The sequence below is a fragment of the Rhinatrema bivittatum genome, chromosome 2, assembly GCF_901001135.1.
Source record: "Rhinatrema bivittatum chromosome 2, aRhiBiv1.1, whole genome shotgun sequence".
Classification (NCBI taxonomy): domain Eukaryota; kingdom Metazoa; phylum Chordata; class Amphibia; order Gymnophiona; family Rhinatrematidae; genus Rhinatrema; species Rhinatrema bivittatum.
Window position 1 is genome coordinate 805639117 of NC_042616.1, and position 18172 is coordinate 805657288.

At 45.5% G+C, this 18172-nt stretch overlaps 1 protein-coding gene across 2 annotated transcripts in view; it reads left to right on the forward strand.

The window, feature by feature from the left end:
* RHPN1 (rhophilin Rho GTPase binding protein 1) overlaps window positions 1-18172 on the forward strand; it is a 186200-nt gene that overhangs the window by 122917 nt on the left and 45111 nt on the right. For both annotated transcript variants that reach the window (XM_029592174.1, XM_029592175.1), the window contains 3 exons: window positions 5862-6049; window positions 6907-7063; window positions 14080-14199. In XM_029592174.1, coding sequence (XP_029448034.1) covers window positions 5862-6049; window positions 6907-7063; window positions 14080-14199 — 465 coding nt within the window. The remainder of the gene's footprint in view (window positions 1-5861; window positions 6050-6906; window positions 7064-14079; window positions 14200-18172) is intronic.

The following is an 18172-nucleotide window of genomic DNA, read 5'->3' on the forward strand; positions in this document are numbered from 1 at the left end:
AACAAATCCATATGAAACACCATCTGGATATTGGGGTTACTAGGCTTCATTATAAATTGCCAGAATAGGACCCAAGTCCAACGAGGGCATGGCTAAGCCATCGTTTCCAGCAACAGGATCCCAGACTTACAAGTACATTTTCAAAGGCACATGCGCGCAAATACCGGGGTTTACACACGTGGCCAGGCCTTGTGTGCGCCGCACTCATTTTATAAAGGCCCGGCCACACGCATAAACCCCGGTACGCGCACAAGTGCCGGGCCTTTCCGGGGGGCGGGGTTTGGGTGGGGAGGGTCAGGGCAGGGAGCCGGGCTGGGACAGCACCATTCAACGTTGTCCCAGCCCGGCTCCCTGCCCTGACCCTCCCTGCCTGGCTGGCACGCGGAGCTTACTATTGCTCAAGAAGAGCAGTAAGTAATAAAATAAAAAAATTTGGGAAAGTTAGGTTAGGTTTAGGGGAAGGGGAAGAGGGAGGAAGTTTAGGTAGGGGGGTAGGGAAGTTCCCTCCCAGACTGCTCTAATTAAGGAGCAGACTGGGAGGGAAATGGGGGAGACCCGATTGCATCACCGCGCATATTTTAGCGAAAATTCGTGCACACACACACACACACCCCCGTCTCCCCTTCCACGTGAGTGTACCAGGAACCGCGCACACGTGGACGGGTGCACGCTGCTTTAAAAATCGATCCCCTAGTGTCCATAGTGAAAGGAGTCATGCAGAGTCAGCAAATATTGTCCTGGCACGTGTTGAGGCTGTAGGGCTATATAGCATCAACAGTTCTTCATCTGCTTGGCTCATTGCCATTTGAGACCAGCCCAAATTGACCTTAATGTCCCAGTAGAATCACGCCTCTGAGACTTCAGGAGTGCATCAGAACAGCTTAGAGCAGGGGTGGGCAGTTCCAGTCCTCGAGGGCCACAAACCAGTCTGGTTTTCAGGATATCCCTAATGAATATGCATGAGAGAGATTTGCATGCACTCTGCCTCAGTTGTATGTAAATCTGTCATGCATATTCATTAGGGATATCCTGAAACTCAGACTGGTTTGTGGCCCTCTAGGACCGGAACTGCCCACCCCTGGCTTAGAGGCTTCATCATGCCTTGGTAGCTTTTCCATTCTATTCTGACCTTGGGGTTATCTGTCAAAATTTCACCTCATCAAATTGTTCTGAGAAGAAATGCCTCCAGCCTGACTTGGAAAGCTCATACACAAAGGCTTCATACCCAGATTCCTTGGTCTGTTCATTAAAAGGGATTGCATCAGTGTTCTTAAATTACAGGCTGTGGTGAATGTTTCAAAGACCTTCGGAAATCAGGTGTCCAACAAAACTATCTACCTTATAAATGGCCTGTGACCGACGGCCCGCAAATGCGCAGTAGAGCGCAGCTCTACTGCGCATGTGCGGGCAAGGATGTCGATCAGAAAAAAAAAATGGCGGTGGGGCCGCAGGAGCGGGAGGAGAAGCAGCGGCGCCGCGCGCGCGGTGCCGCTGCTTCTCCTCCCCAGATCTGCCGGCAGATCTCGGGGGGGTCACTGCCGCGCGCGCGGGAGGGACCCCCCCCCCCCCCCCCGAGATCTGCCGGCAGGAGCGGGAGGAGTTAATGGAGCCGGGTGAGGGTTGCGGGAAGTCGCGCTTACGGCGCCGGGAGGAAATGGAGGTGGGTGAAGGGAGGGAGAGGGGGACTGAGTGAGTGGGAGGGAGAGGGGGACTGAGTGAGTGGGAGGGAGGGAGAGGGGGGACTGAGTGGGAGGGAGTGAGGGAGAGGGGGGACTGAGTGAGAGGAGAGGGAGGGTGGAGAGGAGTGGGTGGGGGAGGGGGGTGGTGAAGAGTGAGGGGAGAGAGAATGAGGGGGAGGTGAGAGACAGAGGGATGTAGCCCGTTTTAACGGGCTTTACGGCTTGTTCTAATATAATCAAGTAGTCTTGTTTTCCTAGAACAAGCAAGAAGGAACAGGATCATTCCTTCTGTGTCCGTAATCTGTCAAGGTGTGGAACTGGGCCATCTCTCATGGGACAACCTGGTAGGAAAAGAGAACATCCTGACAGAAAGGCTCAATCAGATTCTAGAGCCGAGCTCTGTCGCTAAACAATTGAATAAACTTTTCAATGGGTAATATATGTGTTGCAAGTGATTTTAAATAAAGTAAATACCTACACTGTCAAATGGAAAAGTTTTGTTTCTTGATGTGATTTATAAAAAACAAGCCGTTAAGCCCGTTAAAACGGGCTACATCCCTCTGTCTCTCACCTCCCCCTCTTTCTCTCTCCCCTCACTCTTCACCACCCCCTCCCTCACCCACTCCTCCCCACCCTCCCTCTCCTATCACTCAGTCCCTCCCTCCCACTCAGTCTCACTCACTCCCTCCCCCCTCTCTCCCTCCCTCTCACTCACTCAGTCCCACTCACTCTCACTCAGTCCCCACTCCCTCCGTCCTCTCCCTCAGTCCCACTCCCTCCCTCCTCTCCCTCAGTCCCACTCCCTCCCTCCTCTCCCTCAGTCCCACTCCCTCCCTCCCTCTCACTTAGTCCCACTCCCTCCCTCAGTCCCTCCCCCTCACTCAATCCCTCCCTCCCACTCAGTCACTCCCTCCCCCCTCCTCTCACTCACTCAGTCCCACTCACTCTCCCTCATCCCACTCCCTCCCTCTCTCTCCCAGTCCCACTCCCTCCCTCAGTCCCCCCTCTCCCTCTCACTCAGTCCCACTCCCTCCCTCTCACTCAGTCCCTCCCCCTCACTCAATCCCTCCCTCCCACTCAGTCCCTCCCTCTCACTCAGTCACTCCCTCCCACTCTCTCTCTCCGTCCCTCCCTCCCACTCAGTCCGTCCCTCCCTCTCTCTCTCTTCTCCCTCCCTCGCTACCGCCCGCTGTCGCCGCTACCGCCGCCGCTCGCTACCGCCGTCGCCGCCCGCTGCCGGTACCGCCGCCGCCGCCCGCTGCTGCCACTGGACGCCGCCATTTTTTTTCTTTCTGAAGCTGCCTCAGAGCGACGTGCTCGCCCGCACATGCGTGGTAGAGCTGGTCTCTACTGCGCATTTGCGGGCCGTCGGTCACAGGCCATTTATAAGGTAGATGTTTAATGGAGTCAGAGAAAGGTTTCATACTAAGTGTAGGTGCCCTGCACCTCTATAAGGTGAGCATATAATCATCAACCTTCCTCCTCCTCCTCAATTGATTTTTAACAATTTTTTTTTTAACAATTTTTTTGTATATATGCTTGTGTTGTCCCTGAAAACACCTACAGGATTCTTCCGTGGCAATGTAATTTTTAAATGCAATGCTGCAAACTATTTACTCAGTGCTACTCAACGAGAATTCTTCCGGGCGGTCCAGAGAGGAAGATCGCTTTGGGGCACAACACATTGAGCTCAGGAGAAACCGTTGAGAAGAGGGTTGCAGACTCCGTGAAGTTGGTTTTGGGAAACATCGAACCCCCTGAGGAAAGGCATTTCTGTCTGAAACATGTTGGGATAACATAGAAGAAGATGGACACACCAACCATAAACGGGGAAGTCTGTTTTTACACCCTTTATTAACATTCTCGTTGAGTAGCACTGAGTAAATAGTTTGCAGCATTGCATTTAAAAATTACATTGCCACGGAAGAATCCTGTAGGTGTTTTCAGGGACAACACAAGCATATATATAAAAAAATCTTTTTTAAAAAAAATTATTGTTAAAAATCAATTGAGGAGGAGGAGGAAGGTTGATGATTATATGCTCACCTTATAGAGGTGCAGGGCACCTACACTTAGTATGAAACCTTTCTCTGACTCCATTAAACATTTTTTATAAATCACATCAAGAAACAAAACTTTTCCATTTGACAGTGTAGGTATTTACTTTATTTAAAATCACTTGCAAAACATATATTACCCATTGAAAAGTTTATTCAATTGTTTAGCGACAGAGCTCGGCTCTTGATTGTTTTTGATTAATAGCAGTTCGCTACTTTGGTGTATTTTTTGATATTCATCAATCAGATTCTAGCCTGCCATGAAAGGTCCCTGAATAGGGATGTAGCAGACAGTGGATTAGAAACACCTTCGAGAGATCTGTTCATAATCATTCTGTTCCAGGGTAGGATCAGAGGGTAGGCTAGTGTCAGGTCTCTTTGCTCTTCATTGGTGGGCAGGTTTTCTGTACGTATATCCTTCAATACCTCTGGGGGCGAAGTCCTAAATAAAACTCAGAAGAGACCTAAGAACTATTGAACCCATATCTCTTTCTGCAACAGACGTGGTTTTTACTCTGCCTGGACTATTGATCAGGATCTAATAAACAGGCCGATACAGCAGTGCGCACTGTTAACCCGTTTTTGGGCACGCGTTTTCGACGCGCTAGCTTTACCCTTATTCAGTAAGGGGTAATAGCGCGTCGAAAACGCGCGTCCAACACCCCCCCCCCCCCCCCCCGAGACTAATAGCGCCCGCAACGTGCAAATGCACGTTGATGGCCCTATTAGTTATTCCCGCACGATTCACTAAGTAAAATGTGCGGCGAAGTCACACATTTTACTTTCAGAAATTAGCGCCTACCCAAAGGTAGGCGTTAATTTCTGCCGGCACCGGGAAAGTGTACAGAAAAACAGTAAAAACTGCTTTTCTGTGCACCCTCCGACTTAATATCATGGCGATATTAAGTCGGAGGTCCCAAAAGTAAAAAAAAAAATTAAAAAAAAAAATGTAAAATCGGCTCGCGGGTTGAAAACCGGACGCTCAATTTTGCCGGCGTCCGGTTTCTGAACCCGTGGCTGTCAGCGGGCTCGAGAACAGACGCCGGCAAAATTGAGCGTCGGCTGTCAAACCCGCTGACAGCCGCCGCTCCTGTCAAAAAAGAGGCGCTAGGGACGCGCTAGTGTCCCTAGCGAATTTGTTGCCAGAGGATGTGGTTAGTGCAGTTAGTGTAGCTGGGTTCAAAAAAGGTTTGGATAAGTTCTTGGAGGAGAAGTCCATTAACTGCTATTAATCAATTTTACTTAGGGAATAGCCACTGCTATTAATTGCATCAGTAGCATGGGATCTTCTTGGTGTTTGGGTAATTGCCAGGTTCTTGTGGCCTGGTTTGGCCTCTGTTGGAAACAGGATGCTGGGCTTGATGGACCCTTGGTCTGACCCAGCATGGCAAGTTCTTATGTTGGGGCTCATAATGTTAGAGCAGCATTGTTGACCCATTGATCTCCACTGATATGTGCAAGGCTGTGAAGTGGAGGTCGGTTCACTTATTCACTTCCCGTTATTGTTTGGACACTGGCTTCTGAGACGACAGGTGTATTCGGTGTGTTCTCCAGCATCTGTTCAAGGGGTAGAATCAATTCCAGTTCCAATTCCCCCCCCCCCCCTTCCCCTCCAAACCTGGGCCCATTTTATTTCTGGTTGCCTTGTTATAATTTACAAAACCATATGTGAAAACCAGGAAAAGAGTTTTCACCCAACAATAACATGTTCTCCTGCCTGTTTTTCCCTTTTTTGTTGAAGACAATACTTAGGCAGAGATTCCCACATGTGTGATTGCTTTCTCCGAGGAATAGTAGGAAGAGCAATGTTGCTTACTTGTAACAATATTCTACGAAGAGAGCTGGATAACCAGTCACACGTACCCTCCCCCCCCACCCCCTTCCCTTCTGGCGTTATATATACTTTTTTGCTAATATATAAGATTGAGGGAGCCCACAAGATGGTGTCCTCGTGTGAAATCCTACCTGCTCAAAACCACGTTCCCAGAATGCTTTGGAAGATGCTCCATGTCGGCGCTGTCGAATGGCGTCGCCCACATGTGACTGGTTGTCCTGCTGTCCTCAGAGAAAACCCGATACCACTAAGTAACTTTGCTTCCTTCTCACCGTTGCTCCCTTCCTACAGGTGCCTTTAACTACTTGAAGGAGAACTTCTCCAATGCCCCCAGCCTGGATATGAGTACTGCTTCTCTGAACATGCTGGTTCATCTAATGATCGCTCAAGTCCAAGAATGCGTGTTTGAGAAGGTAACCCTCATGAAGGCTCAGAATGAGTTCCTCACACAACTTCAGACTGCACAGGAAGCAGCCCAGGTAAGAGCTTGTCTTTTATACTTCCTTACAATTTAGGATTGATAGGTACCCTGAACATGTTTCTCTGGTTTACTAGTGCGTCTCACGAAGACGTGACAGAATGTGTGTTAATGCAATACGATGAAATTGTGGGGAAAAAGCCAAATACTAATTTGCCAGATAAAATCATGTGACTGCGCATTTAAGTTATTCACTGCCTAATCCGAACATTGTGAGACATCGATAGAGAAGATTTAGTCATCCTTGATGACATCACAAAGTACTCTGGTTAAGCTGAGTTGACCAAACTCTAAAAGAATGATTAAAATGTAATATTTTTATTTTAAAAGGAAAACACACACGTTTCGTATAAATGTAGGATGATGTTTTTAAGCACACATAAACACACCAAGGCAGTCATTAATTACTGTGTCCTTTCCTTTGCAGATGGGCACAATAATGTGCAAATCACAGTCCATGATCCACCAGTTTGTGATTGCAAAGACTGGGTCACAGTGTTCACTAGATTACTTCTGAGCTAGTGCTGGCATATTGAAAATGGCATTATCCACAAGCAAAGAAAAACTATTCATATTATTTTTAAAATTAGCCATGCTTAGTTTTTATGAGTTCTTAAAATACAAAACAATTTTTTTCTAAAATCTTAGTGGTTGCTATAGATCCAGACCTGTGAATTTTAAAGTGCCACAATAGGTTTGGTTTTCAGAATAAACAAAAGTAAATGGACTCATGAATTTTCAATAGAGATTTCCTGAAAGCTTGAACTAGTGGCAGCACTCGAGGATCAGAGTTTGCCATCCATGTCGGATGGTACTGTGGCGTTGATGGTCACTGTGGGTTTCTTTGGCTGTTTACAGGTGGCAAACGTCTACTCGTTGGTGTACCAGATCATGACACAGCTGCCAATGAAAGACTACATTCCTTTCTCCTGGACAACTATGGTCCATGTCAAGTCTGACCACTTCAAGGCACTGTCCCATTATTATGCTGCCAACGCGCTTTGCGACTGTTCATGTGAGTGTCCTGGTATTGGAAGTCCACTGATAAGTTCTGAACTGTTTAAACCTTGCAAGAGGCTCCAGTGGCAGATATGGCGCATATCCAGTACAAAAGGGAATTTAGCAGTGTTATAAGGCTGTGAAGGCTTGATTCTGTAGTTGTGAACCCATATGGTTCATAAAAATTGTAACATTGCAGTATCTGAATAAACAGAATTTAAAAAGAAAAAAATATAATTTGTCTGCAGCTTCCACCAACCAAATTGTAATATATTCCGCTGAAAAGAAACCCTATTGGAGCATGTAAAACGTTTTTTATGAAGAGTTGCAGACTAGTATAAGGTTAACTTTTTCTATAAATATCGCAATGGCATCTTTCAGAAATAGCTTATGTCGGCAGCATTCACTCTATAACACTAAATGAATATTTCTTATAGGCTCATTTCTATTTTGTGCTATTCTGTACAGTCAGTGGTGCAGTAAACAATTTTTGAAAAACTCTGTAAGGAGGAGGCGTGGTCTGTTTAGGCTCGATTATACATAGTTCAGATCTCGGCTTCGGTTTGCTCCAAATCTATAGGTGCTTAATGTCTGTAGTGTTTCTGCACAGGTGAGGAGTTTGTGTTTTCTACCTTAAGCTTTGGGAAAGGAAGAGACTATACATTTAATAAATTGAACTGAGTCTTCTCATAGTGCAAGGCAATTTCTTACAGCACTGGAAGAACACTGGTGAGTACTGCTGGCTTGATGCAAGTTCATTAAAGAGCTGTTCTGCCAAGAGGGGAAACACACCAAAGGATAGAGGGGGACACACCAGCCAGGCGGAAGGGGGAGGAAAAATGAAGCACGGAGGAAGTGAGGAGGCATGGCAGAACCCAAGGAGGAGAATGAGAGGAGAGGAAGGAAGCTCAGAAGCAGTAGCGAGAGAGAGACCGGACACGGGGGGTGGGGGGGGGGAAAGAACAGAGACAACCTGGGCTGGAGAGAAATTATTTAGAAATGTGCATGGCTTGTTGAGCAAGCACCCAGGGGGAGAATAAAAGTGAGAAGTTGGAGTATGAAGGAGATAGGCTGAGAAAGAAAGGTAGGTGAAAAAAAAATAGGAAAACTCTAAACTGGAAACTGAGAAATGAGAGGAATAATGGAATGATGAAGATGCAGGTACGGAAGATGAGCATCCTGTATATGGCTCCCCTGCAGCTGCTTCCCGGTGCTTTTTTTGGTGGAAGGCGGCCCTTTCAGCTCCTGTTCACTTCCTTATCCTGCTACGCCAGTCCAGTCACGTGGGTTATCTCCCTCTGCAAGCAGAAGGAGACAGAGGGCGCATTTTTCCAGGACATCATCACAGGTAGTTACTAGGGTGCAGTTCCATCAAAAATCAAGTCTTCTCTGTCTCGATGGCACAATATAATTTGTCTGCAGTAGGAACTTGACTCCAAGCCTTAGACCTTTGACTGGTCCGGTGGAGACTTTTCGGGCACTTCAGTGATTGTCCGTCTTTTCTGCTTTACTGACATCAAACTGTGGGCCAGGCTTCTGGTGTTTTCCAGTTAAGTGAGCCTGTGTAAGGCTCCCAGCCTCAGAAGGTTTGGTAGAAGGTGGAAGCTTGTTTTTGGCTCAGGAGGACCTTCTGTTTGAAGCTGGCTTCCTCCTCTTCCTCCACCCTTTTCTCCCTCTGGATTATTAAAGCTTTAAAAAAAACTGGAAAAGATGAGATTAGCTGCTCCTACTGAAGCAAGCAAGTAGAGGAAGGTAAGTCTTCAGCAGATGCGGGGGGCCCAGGAGGTGGTGGTGTTTATATTTGAGCCAATGAAGAGTGAGCCTGCAGGCCATCAGGCTCCTTGTCTTTGTGCCTGCAGTATTTCTGCTCAGCTTCTAACTGTATTGTAATGAAGCCCTTTCAGTGTTTGAGTTGTGAGCTGGTGTTTCTACTGTGCTGCTGCCAGCCCCTACTGTCCTATTTGCATCAGCAGCATTGATTCTTCAGAAGTGTCTTCAAAGATGCCTGAGTCTGGCAGCATAAATTTGGCAGTACTTGACGTCAGGCCCTTGCATCCGGGAGGGGCAGCAGTTGAGTCGAGCACTGGAGTCCATTTTTATTTTCTCCTCAGAAGCAGCTATTTTTGGCAGGAATGACTGCCATTTTATTTCTATTCCACTAGTCAGTCCTGCAAGTTTCTCCTGAGTTGAGGCCTTGCATCCTCAAGGGAGGGGGCCATGGTGTTCTCTCTTGCAGGGTAAACCTGTGCAGAAGCTATGCCAGACACCTTCCCTTTCTCTCCAGAGGATTTCTCCCCAGAATTTTTTGTTTTCTTTGGCATTTTACAACAGTCGCAAGGGGTCAAGACTCTGGCCTGATCATTTCAGCCGCTGGATGTTGGGTGGCAATAAGAGCCTAATTATCCACAATGGTGTTTGGAGTAGGGAACTCTGTGAGAGGGTGCTGCCATTTTTTTTCTGTCCTGAAGGATAGTGTGGATGTAGTTCTTATAGGAAGGACTGGTGGCATCAGAAAGTGAGATTCTGTCTGCTGTCTATTTGTCAAAAAAAAAAATCTCATCTCTCAGGTATTCATGCCCCTTAGGACATCAGTTTTTCAGGTTGTAGAGGTTCCGGTATGGGACCTTATTCTGCAAGGAAACCATAGGTCATCTATAGTCTTTCCTCCTCATTCAGAAGTGCAGAGTGTGGAGAGGAAATCCCCCTGAGAATAGTTCAAAGGTGTCAAGGCTTCACCAAACTGTACTCTTTTACTAACGGATGCCACATAATGCCTTTTTTCAGATGTCAAAGGGGGAGCCCTGTGGTTTTAGTGGATGCCTGCAAAACAACTATTCTGGTAATAGGGGGCATAGCCCTTAAAGATCCCCAGGATAGAAAGATTTCGGTTGTGTTGAAACATGCCTTTTCATCCTTGTCTTTACATGTGCAGTTCATTATCTGCAATGTCTATGTAGCTCAGATGCTTGAGCTGGGTGCAGGCAGAAGGCGGCTCAGTTGGAATCCAGAGCTGCTTTCCCGGAGGATGCATTATATGACCTTACAGTGTTCTCTTCGAATTCTGTAGCCTCATTAGTTGCAATGTGAAGGCTATTGTGGCTATGGCACTAGGCGGCAGATTTCTCCAAAACCAATCTAAGGAAGCAAATTTTCAGGTGGGAAACTGTTTCTTTGGTGTGGTCCTCCTTTAGGACCACATTTATTTTGTGGTCCTAAAGGAGGACTGTTCCTACAGACCCATCCTTGATTTGAAAGGGGTAAACAGCAGTCTTTGCATTTCCCATTTCAGTATGGAAACCCTCCAGTCCATGTTGGTGACTGTGTGGCAGGGTGAGTTTGTCTCTTCTCGGAATCTTTCTGAGACCTGCTTCCATATTCCCGTCTGGGAAAATCATCATAGGTTCCTCTGTTTTTTTTATTTTGTATTCTGAAAAAACACTTTCAGTTCAGGGCACTCCCATTTTGATCTTGCCACAACTCCAGGAACCTTTCCATGGTGGTGGCAGCTTTCTTACAAAAGAAATTAATTATTGTTTATCGATATCCTGGCCATTGCTTAATAGACCAAGTTTCAACAGGAAAGCCTTGATGGTATCCAACATTTGTGCAAGTTTAGAAGGGTTGGGCTGGATAATCCACTTTACCAAGAGGAAGCTGTTTCTTCCCAGTGTTTGGAATTTTTGAAATCTTTTGATGCCAAAGCAGGCCAAATTTATCTGACTTAGGAAAGAGTGGTTCCAGTTATGAATCAGGGAGATAAATTTCCTGCTCAGAGTTTCCCAGATTTTAGGATTATCTACAGCTGAGTTTCATGGCAGACACCTTAGATTTGGTTCACTGGGCCAAGGCCCATATGTGTCCTCTGCATTTTTTTTCCATCTGTCTCACTGGTCCTCTCAATCTCAGGGCTATGACATTTGTCTTCCTTTTCCAAGGTTCGGGAGGCAAAACCTCTCTTAGGGGTCGACTCTACTGAACTTGCTGGGAAGAATGAGCCTAGTACCCCCTTAGTGGTCCTCTAAACAGATGCAAGATTGTTGGAGTGAGGAGCCCACAACCAGGACCGGGTTGCACAAGGGGGGCCCTGGGTCACAGAAGGAGAGCTCATGGTCCATCAACAGGCTGGAAACCAGGGCCTTCAGACTGCTTTTGCTGCATTTCCTCCTTGCTTCTTCTGTCTTTGAAGAAAAGGATTGTCCAGGTTCTCTCTAAAAAAAAAAATGCCATGGCACAGTGGCTTATGAGAACAGACATCTGGGATCAAGGTGTTTCCAAGGAAATAAGCCTTCTGTTTTTCAACAGGCAATTTCCATGATTCGTATTGAGGGACTGGGAAGCATCCAGACTGTCTCTCTCTTCAGAGATGTGTTGGTTCTCAGAGAGTGGGAGCTCAGACCAGAGACCATTTTAGAAGATATGTGGCAGTTCCCATAGATCCACTATATTCCTAACGTCAACTCACAAGAATGCCATGGCCCTTTGGTTCTTCAGTTATCACTGGAAGTACAGCCTCAAAGGGATATAGATGTTCTGGTCCATCCGTGGTTGGAGGGACAGCTGGTTGTGTATGTTTGCTGCCTGGCTTCTGAGAGTGAGGACCTCGAGAAAGAAAGTGAAACAGTTTTTGTGGGTCATTCTAATAGCTCCAGATTGGCCAAACTGCCCTTGGTATGCAGATCATGTGAAACAAGTTAATTCTCTGATACAATTCCTAGGGGATCAAAGTCTCCTAATTCAGGGTCTGATTCTCATGGAGGATCCAGCTCTATCTTACGGCCTGATTCTTGAAAGGTTGCAATTGCATAGTAAGGAGTATTTCTTCTTGGTAACATGTACCCTGTTTGAAGGCTCATCAGACTGCCATTTTGCTTGCTTATGTTTAAGTCTAGCGTCGTTTGAAGCATGCTGCAGGGAGCGGTCTGTATTGTAATAGCAATCAGATTCTTGCAATACTTTGGCCTTTCCAAAGAGGTTTGTATTCAGGTTTGATCCCAAATTTCCCTGAAGTTTCAAGTGACTACTTTCCTTTGATATAAGGACAGTTCAGGAGATTTCATTTTCACCCAGATTTTTTCTCATTTTCCTCCTAAGGGGTGTAATCTCTTTGACCTCCTTTTATATCCTTGGTTCCTCAGTGGGGCCTTAATTTGGTTTATAGAGCTTTAGTGGGCTTGCTGTGTGAGCCTCTTAACTGAGCTTTTCCATAGCTTTTATCACTGAAGATTTTTCTGGTGGCCATTTGTTCAGCTAGATGCATTTCTGAATAACAAGCTTAATGAAAGATTAACGATATCCCGAAGTCCTTTGTGCAAACTCGGCAAAAGCTCAAAATTCTTCTTGGATGGAGCTTCCACTCTTTGCCCTGCAGGATGTTGGTAAGGCAGTAACTTAGTCTTCCTTACCTTCTTTCACTAAACATTTGAATCTGGGTAATCACACAAAAGAGAACTCTGCCTTTGTAGCAGGTATTCCCATGGCAGACTTAACTTCCTCTTACCCAGATTATTTGGACTTGGGCACTTCCAACACGCTTGGACTGGTGTAGCAGGATAAGGAAGGAGAAATTTATCCCTAGCTGATAATTTCCTTTCCTTGAATCCTGCTACACTAGCCCAGGACACCTTTAGAAAGTTGGGCCTAAACAGTCCTCGAAGCAGTGTACCTCTAACTTTTTTATTTTAAGAGGAAACCAGATGTTTACTTTCCGATTCTTCTTTTCCTTTTTCTTCATCTTCATTTATTCAAGTTTGGAAGGATCATTTCTTTGGAGGTGCCTTTAAGTGTTTCAAATTATGCATATTTTATTTAAGAGTTTGAATCTTAATTTTTTCTTCCATGGCTTTGACGTAAGAATATGGCTTTTGCTGAACTGCACCATGGTAACTACCAGAGATGTTATGGAAAAAGGTGTGGCCCCTGTCTCCTTTAGTAGGGAGAGAGAACCAGGGCCGGTGCAAGGGTATTTGGTGCCCAGGCACCATCTGTCTTTGCCCCCCCCCCCCCCCCGCCCCCCTCCCAGGCCCCGATTCCTACCTCATTCACGGCCTGCCGAATCTCTACTCTTTGCCGCAAGCGGGATAGGCTCTGCTCGTGGCACCACACGGCTGCTCTTCGGCGCCCCCTTAATGGTTGGTGCCATAGGTGACCGCCTAGTTTGCCTAATAGGTCGTGCCAGCCCTGGAGAGAACCCATGCATCATCTGGATTGTTGTAGCAGCATTCAAGGAAAGGAAATTATCAAGTAAGACTAAATTTCTCCTTGGCTCTGAATGAAATTCAACTTCATTGCTTCTTGCCATCTTTTTTTTTTTGGCCAGCAGTTTCCTCCTGCTCCTTTAATCTTCCAGATCAGTTGGAACCGACCTCCTTCAGACCATGACCCTTCTTTTGCATCCACACAGGGATTTTTCCTCTTTCTTTTTTTTTTTTTTTTTAATCCTTTCCCAGTCATTGCAGCCACAGTCCTCAGCCAGGGGCTCGTGTACCAGGGCGCTCTCAAACGTGTGCAGTCTTGGACTCTACATCTGGCCACTGGGTGCTGCTGTCGTGCTGTGATTGGGATCCCTTCCTCACTGGAGCTGTGAACACTGTCTCTGCGGTGTTTCCAGCTCTGGTTGTTCCAAGGAATGGACAATGTGACTTGGGATTCAAACTAAGCACCTCCATACAGCTGGGCACAGCACTGCCACTGAGCCCCTTGGGCTGATCCAGTCCTTTTCTTAATAAAGGACTCCTTGTCTTAGCCATAGCTTTTCTGAAAGATCAGTTTTGCCAGGGAATTTTGTACTTTTAGGATTTTCTTTACTGAAGGGTTTTTCACATTTCAGATCTATGGGTGAATCCTAAGTATCAGAATCTAAAATGTTTGTATGGACCTTACATTTTGATATTCATCCCTTTCTAGTGCATATGACATAATCACACACCAAACAATAGAAATATAGGGCTTTGAGATTCCAACTAACTTGCAGTTACGTTTTGTTGGTGGCGAAGTTATGCTCCATGCCCTGCACTTTTTTCTTTTCTGTTTCAGTGGGATCTGAAACTGAGTTCCTGGCACACGAGAAGGCCTTTCTCCAGTTCCATGTTACCGTTCCAGAGGGGCCTTCAGCTGGTCTGATGCTGAAAGACCAGGAAGAGCGGAGAAAACTAGGTAAAGGTTTGTTAGCATTAACTTCCTGACTTAAAAAAAAAAAAAGATGTATAAGCCGTTATATAACACTAGAGATCTTATTCTAGCCATCTGAATAGCAGAGGTGCATAGAGAGTTAAAGCATTCATATTTGTCAGGAGAAGGGTTTGGGGTTTAATTTTAGGGGTGTGATTTTTGAGCCTTGCTTAAGTCTTTTTTTTTTTATGCTTTTATCTGACTGCAGATAACTTGTTGAGGAACATAAATCAGTGCTCAGAGTGCTATTTGCTTTGATCAAGGATCAAAGCAAAGGATATATTCAATATGTATTCAGTTGGTTCTCAAGTCAGTTAAAAATCACTTAACAGTATCCAGAGAGAACAATGCATTTGTTTATGCATATACAAATGTTTAAGTCAAATGAGGCAGAGGATTGATAAAGAAATGCTCTTAGCATTTATAAAAAGATGGAATGTGCTGCTTACGCACTGATTGGGCCTGTTGGGCACATTCAGTATATAATCTTGGTGTTTCTTATTTTTGTTATGGAGCTAGTGAGGCTGTGAAAGTTGCACATCAAAAATGTCCCTCAAACACGCAGTGGGAAATATCACAATACTGTAGTGTCAAAGACTGCAGTGACTATTGCAGGAACAGAAAAATTGAAAAATGTTTGCTGTAAGAATAAAGTGTACTTATCCCAAAGTGGTTGCTTCTGCAGATGTCAGTTCCACAAATGCAAGGACCCGAAGCAGAGAGATCCACAATGAAACAAACCACTATGTATAAAGAGCTGTCTCAAGGGAGTGCACAATAAAATTCACAGCTGATGAGCAGCAAGTATTCTGCAGAACAGACAAGCATAATAAAATGTACACAAAATTTAGAGATGGGAACCACAGTCCTAAAAGACAGAACAAAACACATCGCCATGATTAAAATGACTATTGATTCAAGCAACAGTTTAGCTCTTGGGCACTAATGCCATAGTAAAAGTGATAAAACCTATTTGAAAACTGTGCCATCATGTCACATGACCTAAGACTACCAATCACATTTTCCCATCACAGTGGAAGGCTGTATGTCACCAGCGGTAACAGACCAATAGAAGCAAGAACCTAGCATCTATATAAAAAGCAAATCACTTGCAGCTGTCAGCTCCAGGCAGACGTTAATTTCTGATCGCTAAAATGTGCATCCTAGATGCACATTTTTTTTTTTTCATAGGGAGTGAATAGCTAATAGCCTCATTCACATACATTTGCATGTGATGAACACTTTTAGTTTCACTCCACATTGGACGTGCGTTGTAGAGGTGCTAAAAGGGGATTAGTTAGTGCCTCTACAACCGGTGTCCAACTGCAGGTTATACAGTGCGCTGGGCTCAGCGCACTGTATTGGCTCAGCCCCTAAGTGGGCTGTGCTAATTTATTCACATCAGATTGCCTATGCATGAGCTGCTTTGCAAAGCCTCTTAGAATTGTGTTAGATAGTGATAGTAATAAGGTTTCCGTACTGCAGTGCTTTCGGAAGCCATGTTGAGTTTGGGTGTAGGATGTTGTTTTGTTCTGGGTGTTCGTTTAGTTGTTTGAGAGCTACCTTTTCAGTTAATTTGGCTAGGAAGGGTAAGTTTGAGATGGTCTGTAGTTGTTGAGGTTGTTTGGGTCCAGGTTCTTTTTTATTATGATAGGTTTGATCGTGGCCATTTTTAGTTTGACTGGAATTTCTCCTTCTTCCAGGGATTTATTGATTGCCATGATGGTATGTGAGATTTCTTTTAGTGTTTGAGTAGGAATTTTGTCTAGTTCGGGAACCAAGAAGAACTTGCATTCTTAGAAATAACATGCTTCTCTATAGTGGCACAACTTTATCAATAGCCGTTTCAGCAATGGATTCCAATGTGTTAATCTGAGAGTCCAAAGATAACTTGAAAAAACTGGGGAGAAGCACATCCAAATGTCCAGCTGCAATGTCTGTGTCAATATCCCTGGATTTTCCTTCCCTTAATAGTGAACCTGTTATGTACATCGGAAGGGGCATTTTGAGTTAAAGTACACCATACTAAAGAATGATCTGACCAAGAAAGTGGAGTTCTCAAAACTGATTTTTTTTTTTTTAATTTTACAAATTTTACTAGTAAATAATAAATCCAAGATATGACCTGCTCTGAGTTTGAGTGGATTTGTTTTTTCAAATCTAAATCAATCATAGACGTCAACAATTCTCTATCAGTAGAATTAGAGATTGTCTGCATGGCTATTAGAATCACCTAATAAGTATTTCATGTTTCACTGATATTTTAGAGATTAGTTCAATAATTTCTTCCTTCGACTCGGGATCTTAAACTATGATGATAATTTTGGTCGCAAAATTAACCAAAACGGCCTTAGTGACTGACAGCTTCGGTAAATACCAGTTTATTTATTTGAGTGTTTTATATACCATCATTCCATGTGAGAATCACTAGATCACAACTGTGTACAGGTTTAACACTCACAAAGGGTGAGTTACAGAGGCAGGCATACATACAGGTAAACATCCATATCTGAGGGTGTACTTCAAAGACAGACATATGACATGCATTTGTAATCGTTATAGGGGGGGATGAGAGAATGGGGTAATGTGCAGGACACAGAGTTTTATCACTCAGAGAGTAGGCATTATTGAAAAGCCAGGTTTTCAGTTCTTTCTTAAATTTCTTGATTTCAGTTATTATTCGAAGATTCTCTGGCATTGAGTTCCATAGCATTGGGCCTGCAATTGATATCGCTCTGTCTTGTTTGTGCTAGATGAGAATTTTTTACAGTCGGGATTTCTAGCAGGCCTTTGTTCTGAGACCTTAGCACTCATGTGGAAATATGTGGTTTAAACGCTATTCCCATCACATTGTTTGGATTCATGTTGTTGTATATTATTGTTAGTACTTTGTATATTATTCTAGACTCTACAGGTAGCCAGTGCAATGCTATCAGGGTTGGGGTGACGTGGTCAGATTTTCTTTTCCAGGTCAGAAATCTGGCTGCAGCATTTTGCAGTAGTTGGAGTGGTTTAACGTGACTAGCCAGAAGTCCTAGAAATAGAGAATTGCAGTAAGCTAAGTTTGAAACAATTAGGGGCGGATTTTAAAAGGCGCGCGAATAGCCTACTTTTGTTTGCGCTCCAGGCGCAAACAAAAGTACGCTGGATTTTAGTAGATACGCGCGGAGCCGCGCGTATCTGCTAAAATCCTGGATTGGCGCGCGCAAGGCTATGGATTTTGTATAGCCGGCGCGCGCCGAGCCACGCAGCCTACCCCCGTTCCCTCCAAGGCCGCTCCGAAATCGGAGCGGCCTCGGAGGGAACTTTCCTTTGCCCTCCCCTCACCTTCCCCTCCCTTCACCTACCTAACCCACCCGCCTGGCCCTGTCTAAACCCCCCCTTACCTTTGTCGGGGGATTTACGCCTCCCAGAGGGAGGCGTAAATCCCCGCGCGCGAGCGGGCCTCCTGCGCGCCGGGCCGCAACCTGGGGGCGGGTACGGAGGGCGCGGCCACGCCCCCGGACCGTAGCCACGCCCCGTACCCGCCCCCAAAACGCTGCCGACACGCCCCCGAAACGCAGCGACGACCGGGCCCGCCCCCGACACGCCCCCCTCCGAGAACCCCGGGACTTACGCGAGTCCCGGGGCTCTGCGCGCGCCGGGAGGCCTATGTAAAATAGGCTTCCCGGCGCGCAGGGCCCTGCTCGCGTAAATCCGCCCGGTTTTGGGCGGATTTACGCGAGCAGGGTCTGAAAATCCGCCCCTTAGAGATTGTAAAACGGTTCTGAAGTCAGCTGTACTTAGTAGACGTTTCAGTTGGCTCTGGATTTGCAGTTTGTGGAAACCAGATTTGATCAGTTTGCTAATGTGGGTCTCTCTCGCATATACTTCTACCAAAACCTTTCCATTCATTTTCAGTTCACGGCAGTGTCCTTCTTAAGCAGTATGGCAAAAGAAAAACTGTATCTTAACTTAA